The 21,124-nt window shown below is 35.0% G+C and overlaps 1 protein-coding gene across 4 annotated transcripts in view; it reads right to left on the reverse strand.

Annotated features, from left to right (window-relative positions):
* Positions 1–21,124, reverse strand: part of TRMT11 (tRNA methyltransferase 11 homolog) — a 63,926-nt gene that overhangs the window by 14,419 nt on the left and 28,383 nt on the right. For all 4 annotated transcript variants that reach the window (XM_007190805.2, XM_057527990.1, XM_057527989.1 and 1 more), the window contains exons 8-12: positions 20,331–20,411; positions 17,421–17,585; positions 15,998–16,070; positions 15,721–15,852; positions 7,928–8,048 (exon numbers count right to left, since the gene is read on the reverse strand). In XM_007190805.2, coding sequence (XP_007190867.1) covers positions 7,928–8,048; positions 15,721–15,852; positions 15,998–16,070; positions 17,421–17,585; positions 20,331–20,411 — 572 coding nt within the window. The remainder of the gene's footprint in view (positions 1–7,927; positions 8,049–15,720; positions 15,853–15,997; positions 16,071–17,420; positions 17,586–20,330; positions 20,412–21,124) is intronic.

The raw sequence follows: 21,124 nt of genomic DNA on the forward strand, positions 1-21,124 counted from the left end.
CATGAATGTTTAAAAAAAAATTTCAAGGAAGTCTTGAAAATGGCTGCTTTGGGTACCCGTTTGTCTATCCAAGTACATTGGTATAAAACACTGAGAGAGTATTATTTTGGGTACTTCACTGAAGACAAACTACTACACTTGATTTCTGAACTGTTCTGGACAACTCTAGAGATCAGCATTTTTCTCCTAAGAATTTTATATGAGAAAAATGTTTTATAGGAGTAACCACTGTGACCACAACTATATATAGCAGCATTGACTACATGTTGTATCAACAGGAAAAATAAGATCTAGTAAAAACAAATCACATTCTGCCATGGCCCCATGAGTGATGAGAAAAAACTGGCTTTAAAAGAAACTTGTAACATGCTACTCAAGAACATTTGCCTTTTAATCTTAGCATATTCTAAAGGTAGAATTGTGTTTTGGTAAAGAGGCAACATGATCTAGAAAAAAGGATAGAGAATTTCAGGGACAAAGAGGAGTTTTGGTCTCAAATTGGCCACTTCCTATTTAAGTGGACTGGGCTAGGCCTTGGCCACTTCCTCATCTCTAACAGAGGCAAAATAATAAGGTCAAATGGATGTGAAACCGCTGTAAAAAATAAAGCATTAAAACAGTGTTATTTGTCATTCACTTAGCTTTCAGACTATATCAACAGGGAATAATGACAGAAAACTAGCTTTTCTTAATCAGGCATCTTCATAATTTTAACATGGTTGCAAGAATTTTCTCCTTTACTACTAATGTTCAGTAAGTCTGAAAACTATAGCCAATAATGTAAAGATACAAAGCTTTATGAAATATCTATATTCTTTAGATATTTTTTACATTTATAACTTATGTTTACATTTTAAAAAGGAGAGGGAGGGAGAACACTTTATAACAACACATCCAGTGGGTCAAAAGTTATACTGAAGTTAAACCTAACAAGTAACAAATCAAAAATGAAGAGACACAGTATACAAAAGTGTAAAAATCTAAAATTAATAGTCTTCCACTGCCAAAATCAACAACACTGAACAAGGTCGAGAATAATTTGTTAGATGTGCATGAGAACTGTTTGACAATTTTATGTCATCACTTTCATTATAAAGGACTGGGATCTTGCTGCAATTACATACACTCCTCTCCATACAAACAGAAGGTAGAAATGAAGTAATTAATTAAAAGCCAAACATGACGAATTTAACATGACAAAGTAATTTCAGTTATAATAAACTCCATACAAGTTAAAACTCACTGATTAAATTTGATCTTATAAAGTGAAGGCCATTTCAAAATATTACTTGAGCAACAGGCTTTCCTTGTTTTATAAATTAATTTGAAAGGACAAAAGTAAAATGATAAAAAGCAACCAAACAAAAATTAACACTGCCTTTATAGGTTTAAAAATATCTAAGGTGAGTGCCCTTATTTATCATTTTTAGATAGGAAAAAGCATTCTCAGAAGCATTCTTAGATCATTCTCTATTTCTTCTTCTGTGTATCAAATTTGCTTAGGGAAATATTATAAATTTACCAAAAAAAAATATACTAGACTTTCTTAAACAAATTAAACTCAGGGAAAAGCAAATGTGAAATTGTCCACAATGGGTCTTAATTTTGTCACTAAAACAGAAATGACTGGTTTATTATGGGGCTCCATTAATTATTAAAGCCTTTTCTCTAGATTTTTCTCTTCCAATTCTTTGGAACAGTGCTTCAAGCCCTCATAATCATCATATGGTGCAAGTACTTTTTATGGAGGCCACAAAATAAAGATTGCTGATGTCATTCACTGTACTTTCTAATATCAAGACTTAAAACTGCAAAATTTATAGGTAATATTTGTTTTTTAAATGTATTAAAATAAACATTAAATAAACAACCTAACTTTATACCTCAACAAACTAGAAAAAGAAGAACAAACAAAGCTCACAGTAGAAGGAAGGAAATAAAGATCAGAGAAGAAATAAGTGAAATAGAGACTAAAAACATAATAGAAAAGATGAATGAAACTAAGAGCTGGTTCTTTGAAAAGATAAATAAAGCTGACAAGCCTTTAGCTAGACTCACTTGGAAAAAAAAAAAAAAAGACTCAAGTAAAATCAGAACTGAAAGAAGAAACTTTAAACTGATACCACAGAAATACAAAGGCTCATAAGAGACTACTATCAACACTTATATGCCAACAAATTACACAACCTAGAAGAAATTCCTAGAAACACACAACCTTCTAAGATTGGGTCATGAAGAAATAGAAAATCTGAATAGACCAATTGCTAATAGAAATTGAATCAGTAATCAAAAACTTCCCAACAAACAAAAGCAGAGGACCAGATGTCTTCATTTGTGAATTCTGCAAAACATTCAAAGAAGAATTAATACCATCTTTTTCAAACTCTTCCAAAATATACAGGAAGAGGGAACACTTCCAAACTCATTCTACGAGGCCAGCATTACCCACAACCAGACAAGGATACCACAAGAAAAGAAATTACAGACTAATATCCTTGATGGATATAGATATACAACTCCTCAACAAAATATTAGCAAACCAAACTCAACGATACATTAAAAGAATCATACACCATGATCAAGTGGAATTTATTCCAGGGATGCCAGAAGAGTTCAATACAAGTCAATAAAACGTGATACACCACATTAACAAAAGGAAGAATAAAATTATATGATCATCTCAACAGATGCAGAGAAAGCATTTGACAAAATTTAACATCCATTTATGATAAAAATTTGTATGGAACTGCAAAAAAGCCCAAATAGCTGAAGCAATCTTGAGAAAGAAGAACAAAGCTGGAGGTATTATGCTCCTTGATTTCAAACTATATTACAAAGCTATATCAATTACAGCAGTATGGTTTTAGCATAAAAACAGACACATAGATCAATGGATGAGAATAGAGAACCCAGAAGTAAATCCACACTTTTATGTTCAATTAATTAATTTATGACAAAAGAGCCAAGAATATACAATGGGGAAAGGACAGTCTCTTCAATAAAGAGTGCTGGGAAGACTGGACAGCCACATGCAAAAGAATGAAACTCTATCCTCTTACATCATACACAGAAATTAACTAAAATGGATTAGAGACTTGAAGAAAACACAGGTGGTTTCTTGACATTGATCTTGGTGATGATCTTTTGGATATGACTTTAAAAATAAGGCAACAAAAGCAAAAATAAACAAGTGAGACTACATCAAACTAAAAGCTTTCTGCACAGCAAAGAAAATCATCAACAAAATGAAAAGGCAACCTACCGAATGGGAGAAAACATTTGCAAATCATGTATCTGACAAGGGTTAATATCCAAAATATACAAAGAACTCATACAACTCAAAAGCAAAAAATTAAAATAAAAAAAAGGGCAGAGGATCTGAATAGACATTTTCCCAAAGACAACATACAGATGGTCAACAGGCACTTGAAAAGATGCTCAACATCACTAATCACGGAAATGCAAATCAAAACCACAATGAGATATCATCTCACACCTATTAAAATGGCTGTTATCCAAAGGAAATAACAAATGTTTGTGAGGATAAAAAGGAAAGGGAACCTGTGTGCATTTTTGGAAGGAAGGTAAATTGGTGCAGCCACGATGGAAAACAATATGAAGACCCCTCAAATTAAAAACAGAACTAACATATGACCCAGCAATTCCACTTCTGGGCATTTACCTTATGAAAATGAAAACCCTAATCTGAAAAGATACATACACCCCCACATTCAGTGCAGCATTATTTACAACAGCTGAGATATGGGAGCAAGTTGTATGTTCATCGATGGATGAATGGATAAAGCAGATGTGATATGTGTAATAGAATACTCCTCAGCCATAAAAAAAGAATGCAATCTTTCCATTTGCAACAACATGGATGGACCCTGAGGGCGTTAAGCAAAGTGAAATAAGACAGAAAAAGACAAACACCATATGATCTCACTTATATGTAGATTCTAAAAAACAAAACAAACAAAAAAACGAAGCTTATTAAGACAGAGAACAGATTGATAGTTGTCAGGGGGTTACAGGTGGGAGACAGTGGAGGGGGTCAAAAAGTACAAACTTCCACCTATAAAATAAATAAGCCATGAGGAGGTAATGTACAGCATGGTAACTAGTTAATAATAGTGCATTGCTTATCTGAAAGTTGCTAAGAGAGTAGATCTTGAAAGTCCCCATCATGAGAAAAAAAAATTTGTAACTATGTATGGTGATGGATGTTAACTAGATTTACTGTGGTGATCATTTCATAACGCATACAAACATTGAACCATGATGTACAGATGAGAAATATGTCAATTATACCTCATTAAGAATGCTAATGTCACTCACTTTACTTTCTCATTTCAAGCCTAAAACTACAAAATCTATAGGTAATATTTGTTTTTTATACGTATTACTCATGTGGCTGGCACATAAATGTTAGTTATTATTCTTATTATTACTAACTCAAATAAGTACACTAAGTGCTGTGATTTTTAAGAGCTGTAATGTTACTATCTGAATTATCAAATGTCTTACTACTTCCCTCAAAATATAAAAGACATGAGAAGTGACTGGGAGAGTATGAAAAAAGCATACTCTAACATACAACAGAAGGCTTTTATTCAATGTGACAGATACTGATAATCAGTGTTATGGACTGAATTGTGTGCCTCAAAATTCGTATGTTGAAGTCCTAACCCCCAATATTTCTGTACTTGGACACAGGGCCTTAAAGGAGGTGAATGAAGTTAAATGAGGCCATCTCTGTGGGGTGGCAATCCAATAGCACCGATGTCTTTATAAGAGGAAGAAACATCAGCAGTGTGTATGTACAGAGGACACAAAGAGAAGACGGCTGTCTACAAGCTAGGAAGAGAGGTCTCATCAGAAACTAAACCTGCTGGCTTTGGACTTCCAGCCTCCAGAACTGTGAGAAAATCAAGTTCTTTTATTTAAGCCACTCTGTCTGCACTATTCTGTTATGGCAGGCTAAGTAGACTACAATTAATTTAAAAAGTCAGTAAAAGCAGGAAAAAATTAAAATGCTTTGTTAATATATTAAACATCTTGGGGCTTCCCTGGTGGCGCAGTGGTTGGGAATCTGCCTGCCAATGCAGGGGACATGGGTTCGAGCCCTGGTCTGGGAAGATCCCACATGCCGCGGAGCAACTAAGCCCGTGAGCCACAACTACTGAGCCTGCGCGTCTGGAGCCTGTGCTCCGCAACAAGAGAGGCCGCGACAGTGAGAGGCCCGCGCGCCGCGATGAAGACTGACCCCCGCTCGCTGCAACTGGAGAAAGCCCTCGCACAGAAACGAAGACCCAACACAGCCAAAAATAAATAAATAAATTTATTAAAAAAAAAAAATTAAACATCTTATTTCAACTTAAAAAATTGTATATTCAGGGACTTCCCTGGTGGTCCAGTGGTTAAGACTACGCTTCCACTGCAGGGGGCGTGGGTTCAATCCCTGGTCGGGGAACTAAGATTCCACATGCCGCGTTATCAATCTTTTGATACAGAATTAAGACCTGCAAAGATGCCCAGTTTTGGCTTCTGTAAAATGAAGCAAGAACTTAGACTCTTACAAAGCAACCTCAGTACAGAAACCTGGATTGCAGTAACTTTTTTCCAACCTGCTATAGTTATCTCAACCATTTCCAATACAAGACTCTAAATTTTTTAGCAATTCACTTTGTCCTATCTTTCTAAAGCATTCATATTTGTTTCTACAGAAATGACAACTTTATTCTTCCATTCATATTTCACTGGTCTAACTAGTATTTAATTAGATTATATAAATGCCATAGCAAATGTAACTGGCATAAACAGCTCACAGGAAAAACACAAGTGACTCACAATAGACAATTCATCTGTAAGTACAGAAGTATACAGATATAGTAGAGACCAAGTAACTCACTAGCTCAAAGTATCTGACCTATTCTAGGCATCATGCATTGTGTTTTAGAGCAGGAATAGCCAGTACTGGTTAATCAACTGAGTTAGAAATGAGGTTAGTTAAGAGGGCTTCTATGGTACAGTCCTCCCTTGGCATCCACAGGAGATTGGTTCCAGGACCCACTGTGGATACCAAAATTGGCAGATGCTCAAGTCTGAAGAGTCAGGTCTCGGCATCCACGGGTTCCGCATGCTCAGTTTCAACCAACTGTGGATCGTGTACCACATTTAGGATGCACAGTTTGGCTGAATCTGTGGATGTGGAACCCTCGGATAGGGAGGGCTTATTGCATATCCAAATAAATGGTGGCCATTTTAAATGATCGCTTTGGAACGTTGTCACTGTGTCAAATAATTTGAAAACTCCTCTTTTGGAATTTCTGAAAACTGCTTATGTTTTAAACGTTTTATGGTAAACTGTCATCCTTGGAACGAGATTTGACTTCCAAAAAACATTAAGTGACCTGTCTGGTATAAAATGTGAGCAGCAAAGTCCAGGAATATAATTTGAAGAAAAGCAAGGTGTACTATAAAGTAAAATAACTGTTTAATATATTTCTTCTTTAAATGTAAATCTAAAAGTTTTAAGAACATGCTGAATAATTATGACATAAGTATACTGAGTACAAGATGCCACTCCAAGAATATCTGCTATTTGCATATAAACGTCTAGTATTTGTTTAAAATGACTATCAGACACTCATTTTAATTACATCACATATACCTTTACATATGTATGTATGTGTGTACACAAATACATACATACACATATACGTAAGAGTGGACACCAATCAACTTTATACACACCCACACACACACACATACGTATATGTATATATACACATAGCTTAGCCTTCAGAAATGCCCTGATACTGGAGCCCAATTATTGAGGAAATTTTGTCACATTGAAGATTCTGAACCTTACTCTGTTATAAAAATGAGTCACTAAAATTTTTGCATCAAGAAGTGACTTAATGAATGCAGTGTTTTAGCAAGATTTATTTAACATGTAAGAACTAGAGGTGTGAAAAATGGAAGGAGAAAGGTAATTTAGGAGATTATCAGAATAAACCAGGTATACGGTAATAAGGGTCTAAATTAGAGACAGACAGGAAATGGAAATTAAAAGGACAAAAACAAGAAATATGTAAAATAATATATGCAAAAGGGACTGTACAAACATTAGTTTTTATTATTGTGAAAGAACCCATAAGCTGTGAAGTAGATGAAAAAAATCAAATGCAGAGTAAGGATGAGTAAGACAAAATCCTCAGGCAGTAACATCCTGTTCTTTTCCCCTTGCCCTACAAATCCAAAACAAAGATGGGGCTTACTCAAATTTCTAGTGAATATGGAAGAGCTTTGGTTGTCAATCAAGATAAGTACAGCCCAAGGAGCATTCTGTAGATTTAATTAAGCTCCATTATGAGGTATTATTCATATCAATTCTGATCTGGATATGAAGGAACAGATGTTTTGTTCTTTCTTCTCAAGCTTAAATGAATTATGTGTGGGGGAGAAAGAGAAAGAAAAAGAGAGAGAGAACACGGGTCGGACCCTAACAGATTGGGGCAAATTACTTTCTCCTTTATACAGAGTGACATTTTCTCTTTAGTATAGTCTGCAATCAAGTAGGTTCTGCTTTTGGAAAGAAACGGTAACTAGTACATTGCTAATTAGACAATGGTTGTTTAATTAAGAGTGCTCTGTTTTATAACTGCGTTAGCCCAAGGATGTCAAATAAGCCTGAAAAGTAAAGGTCAACTTTTATTTCTAGTCTTCAACTTCTATATTCTATTCCTACCCTCTAAACTCCACCAAAGGCCACAAACCTGTTCAACTTTTGCCTCTTCCTGAACTCGTCAATAATTTTTTAAAAAATCAAGGACTAACATTTCCAAACTTCATTAGAGGAAAACTAGAAAAATCTACTTCTAATTCTTCCAGAATTTATCTGAAAAATACTAGGATAATTTACCTCAAATTCCTTCACCTTTTCCATCGTTATCAAGCGCCTTGATGTGTGACTGGAAAGCTTCTGCTCACAGTTGCTGATGAGTTTCAAGCAAGGGTGCCAGGGTACCATCTCTTCAGTGTATCTGAAGAAAGAACAGCTGACTGTTAGGAATACTCACATGTGCGCCCCGCAAAGGATCACCATGGGGGTTATCCAGGGTGGTATGGGACGTCCTCCCACTACATGCTATACCATTTTATTTCACATACGTTAATTGTCCATATAATCCATAAACAATCTGCATTTTTAAAAAGCAAAGTATTTAACATTACCACATCCAAAGAAAGTAGTTTAATTTTTTTACCTGTATAATGAGGATGAGAGAGAACACAAATATGTTTTATTGAAGAATGCCAAGCATTTAAACCACAAAAATACAAGATGACAATTCTACCCTAAAGGATCCCACAAGAGCACATAAGACAGACAGAAATACGTTCCACAACAACCCCCTAACATTCATGAGGGACTGATTCAACTGGGGATTTTTATAAATTCCCTAAGTAAAGTCCACTACAGCATATACCCCTTTAAAATGAAATGTCCCTGCAAAATTTTTTATGACATCTTGAGACCTCTATTAACTTTGTTATATAAGATTATTCAGATAAACTACCACTAAACTAAACACTACAGATGACATCAACCCTCTGCCATGAAATAAAACCAAAGTTATGATAAAGAGCAGTGGTGCCTGATGTTGTACAGCACATGTACTTAGTGAATGAAGAGGACGACACCTAAAAAGCAGGACAGTCAGGGTGCAGTAGTTCAGAACTTCATGTCTGATAGGTTGTTGGCACTAATCTTGGTAGAAGAAACAGGTAACAAATGTGGGGGAAACAGTTATGGAGCAGAATTCAGAAGAACAGCAGGAGAGAGGGCTCACTAGGTAGGGGCACCTTTAAGAACACTGTGACTGCCAGTTTTTATTTTTCCTTTGCAAACCTTCCTATGTTTCTAGATAAACAGCCTGCAAACATTTCTTATACGGGAAATCTTAAAGCTCTGATCCAAAACGGGAAAGGTGCTGATCAGCGCTTCCTGTAAAGGACCACCATCCGACCAGCCAGTTCTAATGCATCAACACTGTCTTCCCCACCACTCGTTCACTGATTTCTCTAGGTCCCTGTGACCTTCAACAAGCTCTCCCTCATTACCTTGACCACATGCTCAAAACTTTCAGCACCCACTTACCTAGTAACATTCATAATGCACTTCACTTCATTATCAGTGGAAGGAATTCTCTTGAAGTCATTCTCTGCCTCCCTCCTTAGGGCTTTCCAACAAATAATGGCCATTTCAGATTTCATCTCACCTAATAATTCTCTAATGTTCACTATACAGTCAGAAATGTTGTGCTCCTATAACATTAAGTTGATGTCAAATTTGGAGTCTTCATACAAAGCATTTATGATATGAAAGAATACATTCTACACCACAGTTGACAGACTTAAGTAATGGTAACAAAGAGAAGATATAGTTTTGACCTTAGGCTTGCAAACATCAGGGTTTATAAATGTCTGAAATTGTCAAATTTAGTAATGTACCCATTTTTAAAGAAAAAAAACCTTATTTCTTGGCAAAGGAAAAGGTATTTTTATTAAATTTTATTTATATACCTTTTATTGACAAGGTATTTTTATTAAAATGTTTCTTAAATGTACACAAACATAAATTCCTCATGCTTATATAATTTATATAACTATAAAACCCAAAACAAATTTATAAATTAAATCAAAGTACAAAACCAATACAATTTTAATTAATATTTATGACATGAATAATGCTAAACTGGTAAAACTAAGCCATTGGCATTTGGCTTAACAGCAGAAAAACATTTACACGTTCTAGATTATTTTTTGACTTGATCTTTGAGTTTAAGCATGAAAGGACATCATTTAGGTCATCAATATCATTAACAAACTTGTTTTTAACCACTACTCTATTATATGAATGAGCCAAACAATTTAACAGTGTACTCCCAAAATATCACACTAAAAAATAAAAAACAGCAGTTAAAAATTATTTACTACATATTTACTAACATATTTCATACTAATGGACTGTTTGCAATCTGTTAAGTAGAAGCTATAAATCTGTACTATGCCTAGACTATTATGATAGTATGGTATCTTATCTTAATTCCTTGTTTTTAGTACTATTCCCCTATAATCTAAGCATCTATTTAAAATTTAAATCAGCCAGAATAGGTAAATCCACAGAGATAGATAAGTGGTTGCTAGGGATAAGAGCAGTAGTGACTGCTTATGCATACAGGGTTTCTTTTTGGGATGATAAAAATGTTCTAGAGTGCTTCCCTGATGCCGCAGTGGTTACGAATCCACCTGCCAATGCAGGGGACACAGGTTCAAGCCCTCGTCCGGGAAGATCTCACATGCTGCGGAGCAATTAAGCCCGTGCGCCACAATTACTGAGCCTGCGCTCTAGAGCCCACGAGCCACAACTACTGAGCCCACGCACCACAACTACTGAAGCCCGCACGCCTAGAGCCCATGCTCCGCAACAAAGAAGTCTGCGCACCACAACGAAGAGTAGCCCCCACTTGCTGCGACTAGAGAAAGCCCACATGCAGCAACGAAGACCCGACACAGCCAAAAATAAATAAATAAATACAATAAATTTATTTTAAAAAATGTTCTAGAATTAGACAGTGGTGATGGTTGCATAACTTTGAGGTTATATTAAAAACCATGGAGTTGTACACTTTAAAAGGGTGACTTTCATGGTATACAAATTATATTTCAACCTTTTTAAAAAAAGCAATAAAAAAAAAAAAGTGTATAGGTCCCTAGCTTTTCCATCAATCAATTTTGACAGTCATTTATTTTCCTGTGACTCTTCATGACTCAAGCTAACTATTCCCAAGTGTCATCAGAGTTTCACTTCCCCTTTGAGAAACAGATTTTGTGCTGATTGGAGCACTTACTGAAAACAATTTAAAGAATCACTTTTCTCTGTTTCCTGTATGAAAGATGAAAAACAACATGTTCTGTTCTGTTTTGTGTGGCTCTGAGCCACCACAAAATTCATTTTATCACAATTAAAATTTATCCCCAAATCTTACTTTGGAGTACTTTATTAGACTTCTTCACTTTGTCATCATTTTTATCACAAGCACTAGCAGTTGGATTTCTAGTAAAGGACATCCTCCACAAAGAAACACAGTTTCTAATCACTTCAAGAGCATTATCTGTGTATAAATGACAATTAGAAAACAACACATAGGGATATGTGGAACCTGGGCAAAAAGCTACACTCACTCAACAGCTTAGCAACTCCTATAATATCAAATACACGAGTTGAATGTATGCCCTGCCCAAATCAATGTTACACAGATCTTCAGGGTCATTTGCAAATAGTTGAAATTGTGAATAATAAACTCACAAATACCAAAAGTCAAGAATAATTTTATGTGGTAAGTCTCTATGAGTAATAAGAGTAAACTACTAGGAGAGCACATATGAAGGACTGATGAATTCTGCTTAGAAGGTTTCAGAAAGTGTCACAGAGGTGGTAACAATTAAGCCAGGCCTTGAAAGATGACTAGAATTTTAGGGCTGAGGAAAGAAGAAACAGTATATCAAGCAATGGGTACAGAATAAATAAAGGTTGAAGGACATAATATATACAGAGTGTCTTGATGCTGGCCCAAAATACAATATACTAGAGTGGGGAGAATCTGCACTAGAGGAAGCAGAAGTTTGTTGAGTAGCAGTTTCTTCATCACAATTTAAATTACCAAATAGTGAGAAAATCCTTTTTCAATCATCAGTTCTGACAATTCTTCACAAATAACTAAGCTGTTAGGTAGTATTTTGTTTTTATCATCTTATACCTTTCAAAATGTCTTGGGTTTTAAAAAAAATAAAAATGTTCTGGGTTTAATGAATAATACCTTAACTTGATTATAATGTGCAAATCTTATTTTTAAACTTCAATCATATAACAGGATTTGGCTGAGTAAATTAATTCAATAGTAGGACTAAAAGCCTACATTCACTATACCAAAAATACAAAAGTTTTCAAATTAAGCTGTGCTAAGGTACAATTTTTAAATGAATTCTTTATTCCTAGTCTAATAAAAAGCTATATTTGCAATACAACATAACCAAACTAATTGTGTTTAATTGAGAAGCAAGAACATTATTTCAAACTTTTGCAGATGACTTTAGTTTTAAGTTCATCTAATACTGTGTTATTTTAAAAAGAGTAAATACTTTGGATTATGTGTACTGCAAAAGTGAAAATAGTTCATTCCCTAATATAAACTCAAGACAAACTAAGTTCATTAATAAGATCACTTTGAGTTAAGGGGAGGAGAAGGCACAAAAGAAGTCTAGTTATGAACATCAGAAGACCTGACAAATAAGTCAGGGAAGTAAATGCCATAGTAGTCTTTCCATGTGTGTCCTAGCCTGGATGAAATTTGTCCTTTGATAAAACATCTAAGGTAAAAAAAAAAAAAAAAAAAAAGTGACAAAAACATGCTTCCCTTTTTTACTTCTAAAGAATCCCTTTGGTTATATGGACGTGGAAATTTCCCCTTGTCGAAAATTATTAAAAGAGAAGTCACTGAAGAAATATCCAGTGGCCATTTTTTAAGGTCTTCAGAAATACTAAAATAGTTGAAAGTGCCTCCAGTTTGACTTTTTATAAAAAAGAAATAAATAAAAGAATTACACAAGATATTCATAACCACATTTAATTTCAATTATAATTAAATAATAAACTATGGTCCCCGCACCGCGATGAAGAGTGGCCCCCACTTGCCGCAACTAGAGAAAGCCCTCGCACGAACCAAAGACCCAACACAGCCAAAAATAAATAAATAAATAAATAAATAAAGTAGCTATAAAGTTAAAAAAAATAATAATAATAATAATAATAAACTACAAAATAGTGGAAAGTCAGAAATGCCAGAATATAAGAAACACACAAAAACTAAGGAGGATATTTCAAAAGGACAGAGGAGCCACCTCAGAGGGACTCCTGCTGATCATAAATCTGGGACAATTTGAACAACAAAATAATGATAGTAATAAATTATAACCCAATGAATAATATAGGAATCTATGACTCCATACCACTATAAATTAATAAATTAATGGGAGGGAAGGGAAAACTAATCCTTATAGTAGAATGCCAACTTAAAATGCAGAAGGAATGATGGAATAGAAAAGTCATCATTATGGTGGTTGTCAACAATAGAGTTGTCAATGTGAGTAGTCACCTGATGAAGAACAAGATATTGGTGTAATCTTGTGATACCTCCCCCTGGGAAACAGTAATTGAGAAGAACATGATAACTCACAGCAGAGAAACCTGACAGAGAACAACATGACCAGATGATCAAGTTTAAGACATCCAGTAGAGGCTGGCTCTGTGTGCCCCACAATGCAGTGCACTAAGAGCACAGTATCAATTTTGTGGTATTTCTACCAAGAGCATTGCCTGAGTCTGGTCAAGGAAGAAACATCAGATGGACTGGGTTAGGGGTCAACCTTCACAATATAAGCCCTGTACTCTATAAAACTGTTAAGGACACAAAAGATAAGGAAAGATTGAGGAAATATTCTAGACTGGAGGAGAACGACATGATGGGTCAATGCAGTACATTTTCCTAGATAGAATGCAATCAGTAATATCTGACTGGGGTCCATGATCTGGACAGCAGCCCTATCAATGCTGATTTCCAGACTTCAGGGGTTGATGGTGATTTGACAACAATGCTCTTGCTTCTGAGAAATGCAATGAAATATGCAGGGGTGATGGGGCATCATATCTGCAACTTCTCAAATAGTTCCAAAAAAGATTAATGATAATGGGCATGTGATTAATGTAATGGGTGAGGAAAGGGGGGTAGAGGAGGTGTATGTTAATAGTTGGAAAATTTGGATGGGGGAGAGATGGGAGTTTTTTGCATTTGAAACTTGTCTGTAAATTCGAAATATATTTCAAATAAATTTTTAAAAATTCCAGCTCTGAAAACTTGAATTAAAACAAAAAGACAAGTTAGTTTGCTGCTGGAGTTCAGCTTGTCTAAGGCAGAAACCACTTTAGAATAAAAATAAACAAATATGCTCTTCTCTGAAAATATTAATAAAACACCATCTATCACTTCACATACCAGACACCTGAGATCTTGGCAAGATGTTGAATTATGTGAACAGCACTAGGAATAACGAAAACAATAAACTAGCTAGCTTTTAACTTTAGACAAGTCATTTCACTCCTTGGAATTAATTTCTCTTATTTCCAGAATTAAGAAATAATTTATTTCTTAACAGAACATAAGCCCTGTGTTAAGGGGTATGGGTATGAATGTGTACAGTCTTATTAGCTGATAAACAAGATGCAAAACTAAAGTTAGGTCATGGCTTCCCTGATGGTGCAGTGGTTAAGAATCCGCCTGTCGATGCAGGGGACATGGGTTCGAGCCCTGGTCCGGGAAGATCCCACATGCCGTGGAGTAACTAAGCCTCTGCGCCACAACTACTGAGCCTGTGCTCTAGAGCCCATGAGCCACAACTACTGAAGCCTGTGTGCCTAGAGCCCGCGCTCTGCAACAAAAGAAGCCACCCCAATGACAAGCCCGCACTCCGCAACGAAGAGTAGCCCCTGCTCGCTGCAACTAGAGAAAAGCCCGCGCGCAGCAACGAAGACCCAATGCAGCCAAAAAATAAATAAATAAATTTATTTAAAAAAAAAATAATAATAAAATAAAGTTAGGTCATGGTAGCTCCCAATGAAACATTTATAAAAGAAACAACAAAAAAGCATAGCTTCCAACTGCTGAGGGACCATCCACCATTATGAAAAGACAAACAAGATATCACTGGTCTAAAATGCTTTTTGTACAATTATGTATAGTAAATATAGAAATTAAAATAATTTCTAAAAAAAGATATCTATAGCATATTGAACAAATAGCCAAATTTTCAGCTTGACACTGCCTTTCAAATCTAAAGATCCTGTTTTGTCAACACATCTTGTCTTTCATTGTTGGTGTACACAGCTCTGTTTATAATTAATAATTACTGAATAATAAAACCCAAACCAATAATGTTGAACATAATCAGGGTTTTAAATATATGCATAGCTCTTAGTTTGTTTGGTCTTAGCTTTTAAAAAAGATTTTACTGCACTTACGGTGATCATAAGAGCCAATATATATTCAAGCTAACTAGCAGTTGATAGATGAATCACTCAGCTAAGTTGTTAAAATTTATCTAAGTTTATGGCCTGGCAAAAGAGCTATTGAACACACAGGCCCCGAGCTAAGTATGATATACAACAGGGGCAAACTTTTGCTCTTACAGGCCAGATAGTAAATATTTTAGCCTTTGTGGACCACATGTGTTTCTGACACATATTCTTCTTTGTTGTTTTTTTCTTTTCTAACAACCCTTTAAATAGGTAAAAACCAGTCTTAGCTCAAGTGCCTTACAAAAACAGGCTGAAAACCATATCAGGCTCACAGGCTGTAGTTTGCCAACCCCTGATGTAAGATAAAAAGTTCAAAGCAATTCAATCAATAAGAAGAAGGGGCCTGTTTTATGCAGCGTGTTGGTAAATGAAGGCCATCATACACATTAAACACAAAGATATTTACTCTGAATATGATTAGAGACAGGGAAAAAAAGTATGCTAGATATACAAATACCATAAGAAAAAGTAAAATTATTTAATATTTTAAATAATTAAAAGTAAAATTATTTAATATTACATACTCTGGTGTGTACACTGGTAACCAATAGACTAGTCTTCCACCTAATACGAGGGTCTCAGCTGCAAAGTTTAACAGGTCAAAAAACATATCACTCAGATGATAACTCAAGGAAACAGGAACGTGGCTTTCTGGACTAGACAAAGAAAACGAAATTTCAAAATCAGTGAAAAACTTAAAAACCAGTGAAAAACTTTAAGACTATTAAACTAAGCTAATTAAAAAAAAAGCAATATGCTTCTTCCCAAAGTAGTAACATAACATATTTAACTTTTACTTACCATTTTTCTAACCCCTTTGGTATTTCCTTCTGTGAACCTGTTCTTCTTGTAGACTCTCTAATACCATATGGAGCTAGACAGAAAACAGAGGTAACACGGATAGTCAAAAGTCACCTAATCACCACTGCGAAGCAGATGGACATCATGTGCCTCCAGATGTGACACCCTGAGAAGGACACATCACCTATGCAATATTCCAGCTGAGAATGCATAACAAGAGGGACATTCTATTTAAAACACTGGGAGGGCAGGCAAGCAGGTGACTGTATTCTTCAAAATGTCAATGTCATAAAAGACAGAGAAAGGTCGTGAAAATGTTACAAATTAAAGGGGGTTAAAAGATATGACTACTAAAGGCAATACCTGACACTAGGCTGGATACTGCACTTCAGGGAAAAAACATGCTATAAAGGATATTACTGGGTCAATTGACAAAACTGGATGAGAAACTACAGATTAAAGAATTAGCGATTCACTGAAAGTGGTAACTGTACTTTGGCTATCTAAGAGACTATCCCTATTCTTAGGAAATATACACTGAAGTATGGGTAGGGTGAAGGGCCATGATGTATACAATTTACTCTCAATTGATCAGGAAAAAAATTACGTATTTTTATAAATACACATAGAGAGTGAGAGCAAATAATAAAGTAGATTATTAATAAAAAGTCACTCAATTTTCAAAAGTATATTCATACTGATATTCATACTTGCTAATTTTTCTTTTGTTAGATTTGAAAATATCTAAGTTACCAAAGAACTGAAAAGGTCTGAGATGGAAGGGTTGAGATACTATATGCCACTATATACAGATTTACTGCCAAATACTATAGAAAAGGCAGATTTATTCTTAGATAGGATGCCTGAAAAGCCCAAGAACTCACATGGCATGAGAAAACAAGTTCTCATGCACATTCTTGAAGCTCAGTGGGTTAACAAGCACAGTGGGTCACACCCAAATTTCTTGTAACTCTATAAAGGAGATGCCAGTTACAACGGGCACAACAAAAAAAAAAACATAAAAGCTTACACATAGAGAAATGGGAGATATCTGAAACTTTCTTCTTCAAATCTGATACCATAATTGCAAATGACATTTTGGCTCCAGTTGCTATACTAATAACCAATTACGGTCAAATATAAAACTAATATAAAAACAAATTTATGTCTTAAAAAATAAGCCAAAGAGAAAAAGGGATGACAAGTTAATACATATAGTTTAAAAAATCAAAACCACTGAGCTAAATTGGTGTCCTGCCCTACATTCATAATTTTTTCCTTCTAACTATGTGAAGAAGTCAGGGGTGAGGGGAACACTAATACAAGTTGGCTTTTTTTGTTGTACTGATAAATTTTGTACTTTAAATGTAAATGACTTTAGGAACCTAATCCTACTCCTACTTTTGTATAAAAATAAACTTACGATCAGTGATGACTGCATCAAAATATGTGCCCTTCCTCCAAGAAGGTTTAGATGCATCTGAAACCAGGACATCAAGGTAATACTTCTCTAAACCATACTGACGAAGATTTGCCCTAATGTTTTCATCTGGTCCTCTCCATTTCTGGTTTTTCCTACTAGCCTTTCCTGAAGGGAAAGAAAAAGGAAGACAGAACTAACAAACAACATTCTTATCTCGTCATTTAGCTAAAAGTAACGTTTAACTTATCTAAACCTATATTTAATCAAATAAAACTTGCTTTCATTTAAAATCTCAATTTTATTTATACGAAGAACAATTACTTTTATTTTAACTTATTGTAAAAAATATTTTGAAAAGTAAACTGTACTGATGTCTAACTATCCTTTCACATAAAACTGCCTTAAAACACTCATTCAATAATTAATGCATTCAAAGCATACTAATAAAGATACAGAGTTAAACAGAACATGGTCCCTTTCCTCTAGCAGTGTAGAAATACTGAGGAATTAGATAAATGGAACAGAAATGAAGAGAGCTAACTTGGGAAATGCAGGAGCTGTGACCATGGACAGAGGAGGTAAAACGAGAACACAAGAGATGAAAAGTTAAAGTGGGGGGCTCAAGGAAGAAGTTCAAAAGTTTTAGTTTAGGAGACATGAGTGGATGATGATACCATCAGTTAAGATCTGAGAAACCAAGAGGAAAAGAAAACCTAGGAAGAAAGATGAGATTCATTTGAGATACATCAATCTTGATATATACCTTGAGGTACCTACAGAAGCTTCAGAAAGAGATATTCAGCAGGTAGTTAGAGGCCAGAATATATATACTTGAGAGATATCAGTATATAAACTTAAGTTAAATCTATAAGAATGAATGATATTTCTGATTAACCTAGGTGGTAATTACATAAGTGTTCGTTCGATAATTACTCTTGTTATTTTAATAAACTCTTCTGTATTATGAACTACTTCACAATAAAAACAAAACTTAAAAATCAAAAGAAGAAGAATGACATGACTCTGCACAATATGATAAAAGGGGTCAACGAGAGATGCCTGGAGAAAAGCAACATATAAACAGACACTGAAGAAAACTGCAGGGCCTTCAGGAGACTGAGGTGGAAACAAAGAAATCAAAGTACCACCCAATGAAGCCACTGTCTAGGAAACCAAGGGATGCATTATGAACGTCAACACTGCCAAATACTGTAGATCTGTGGCCTTAGTAAGATTTTTCAGTAGGCATGCAAGCTGAAAAATAACAGGCAGAAGGCAGTTAGAGATGAAGAAGAGGAATAGCAAATAAACTAGTCTTTTTAAGAAGTACTTTGGGGGACTTCCCTGGTGGCACAGTGGTTAAGAATCCGCCTGCCAATGCAAGGGACACGGTTTGAGCCCTGGTCCAGGAAGATCTCACATGCTGTGGAGAAACTAAGCCCATGTGCCACAACTACTAAGCCTGCCCTCTAGATCCCGTGAGCCGCAACTACTGAAGCCCTGGCGCCTAGAGCCCGTGCTCCGCAACAAGAGAGCAAAATTTAAAAAACTCAATCTCTTAAAAAAAAGAAAAAGAAACACTTTGGTAAAAGGAAGAGGAAAACAAAGTAGTAGCTAGGAGGGTCCCTATAGGATTGATAGAAAAAGTTTTGTATTTTTAAAATAGAAGAAACTTGGAAGTATTTGAGAGTATAGTAAGAGATTAGAAGCATAGGAAACAGAAGGCATATCTAACAGCATCTTGGATAAGCTCTGAGGAAACTCTACCTCAGAATTCTACCCAAGTAGACTGAAAGGTTATCACATAACTTTTAAACATAACTCTAATAAATAAAAATTCAAATGAATTATATAGGACAATATCCTTAAAGCAAACATACTGCTTCTACCAAAAGCAAACAGGAATAATTCTTCTTAGCACTTTGTCTACTCTAACATACTGCAGACAAAGACTATCTTTTTCTGGTTAGCCCATTTAGGCGAACTTTATAAAATGTTACTCATTCTCCTTATAGTACTAAATTCCTTATAGCAAGGTAGGAAAAAAGTTCATCAAATACAATATATCAAATTACTTAAGCAAAAGAAAATAAAGTCTAATAAATTCTCACCTATATAATAATTTACACTGGGTGAGTAAAAGGAAAAGCATGTTTTATAGGCTGATTCTAGTTACAACAATGAAATACCAGCATAAATACAATTTCAAAATCAAAGAAACTTTACATTTTTAATACTATTCAGCTATGAAGAAGTATTTTCAGTTTGATTCAATTTCATCCAATCATACTTCATTAGCAAAGCTTCTAGATTTTAAAGTATTTTCCAAAATTGCCTCAAAAGCAAGCAGATGCTTATCTCAAATTACTCTCAGTCTAATGCAGAATCTTTACTATTACTGTCACCTTAACTGTCTCAAAGATGTTTTGGTCAGTTATGAAATTAAAAACATGTATGGTACTCAAGGACTAGAAATTAGAGTATACATATATGACTGCTGAATAAAAGAACGGTGATAATTTTTAGGTAGAAACTCTATGTTTTACTAACATGAATATGCTAATTAAAAATGACTAGTCCCTCTCCAACTTCCTTCCCAACCCGAAAGTTTTACAACCTTATTGATTGCCTAGTTTTTAAAAATCTAAGACCAAAAATAGCTCTGAGAGGAGGGATTTTTTTCCTACTCATCTTTGTGTTTCCCCAGGGGGTCAATTTGCTCATACTGGATCACTTCATAAAAAGCAGATACCCAATGAAGTCTTATTGTTGTAAGAATAACTAAAACTACATCACAACTCTTTAACATTAAAAATAGACGTATAATGCCATATATAACTATTTAAGTATTTTAAAGGCACATTTGGTACAAGAGCAAAGACTGTAACACTGTCTAGAACCACTACTCACCCAAGCCATGAACGGTGTTGTAGTCTATGTCTGTCCCATATACATATGCACCAAAATGAGCAGATGCTATCAGAAGGCCACCTGAAAAAAATCACACAATTGTGATCTGTTAACCAGAAAGTCCCAGACTCTTATTTCTTCCCCTATTTAATCTGATCCAAATTCTTACAAACCAGCTGTAGGCAGAGTACCCTAGAATGACATTGGTTCTGGCCATATTTAGTAGGTTTCAGAACTGAAAAAACAAACCCCTAAGCTGTGCTCATCACACTGGTCACAAAGCAGGGAATTAATATATGTCCTGGCATTATTACTTTAAACAGCACTACTTTGGGAAAATTATCCTTTTTTTGGTCAAAATAATGTGTATTTAGACATTTTCATCTTATTTTGAGAAGTCTATACAAAAGCATCTTGCTCCTTTCTTACAATGAACATACAAGGCTGCTACACAAAGAGCTGGCAATAAATAAGTCTGACAATTGGGCTTAATTCTCACTGAAGTCAGAGTTTCAAATAACTTAAAGAGGGCATAATTAATATATGAGATTAATTCTTACAAAAATTAAAATATGAGGACAACAAATAGTTACTCCTATTATCAGTGAGGTAATTATCTGATTTTAAACTGTAGATACAAATTTCTGAATAACTGTTATCAGACATACACAAAAATAGGTAATACAATGAATTTTATGTTTACTTAGTGCTGTGAACAAAGAAAGAACAAATGTCCTAACACAATTTGACTAGACTAAGTAATTTGGTAGGTGTGACCAGTTCACATATGAAGG

This window comes from Balaenoptera acutorostrata, chromosome 14 (genome assembly GCF_949987535.1).
Source record: "Balaenoptera acutorostrata chromosome 14, mBalAcu1.1, whole genome shotgun sequence".
Lineage (NCBI taxonomy): Eukaryota > Metazoa > Chordata > Mammalia > Artiodactyla > Balaenopteridae > Balaenoptera > Balaenoptera acutorostrata.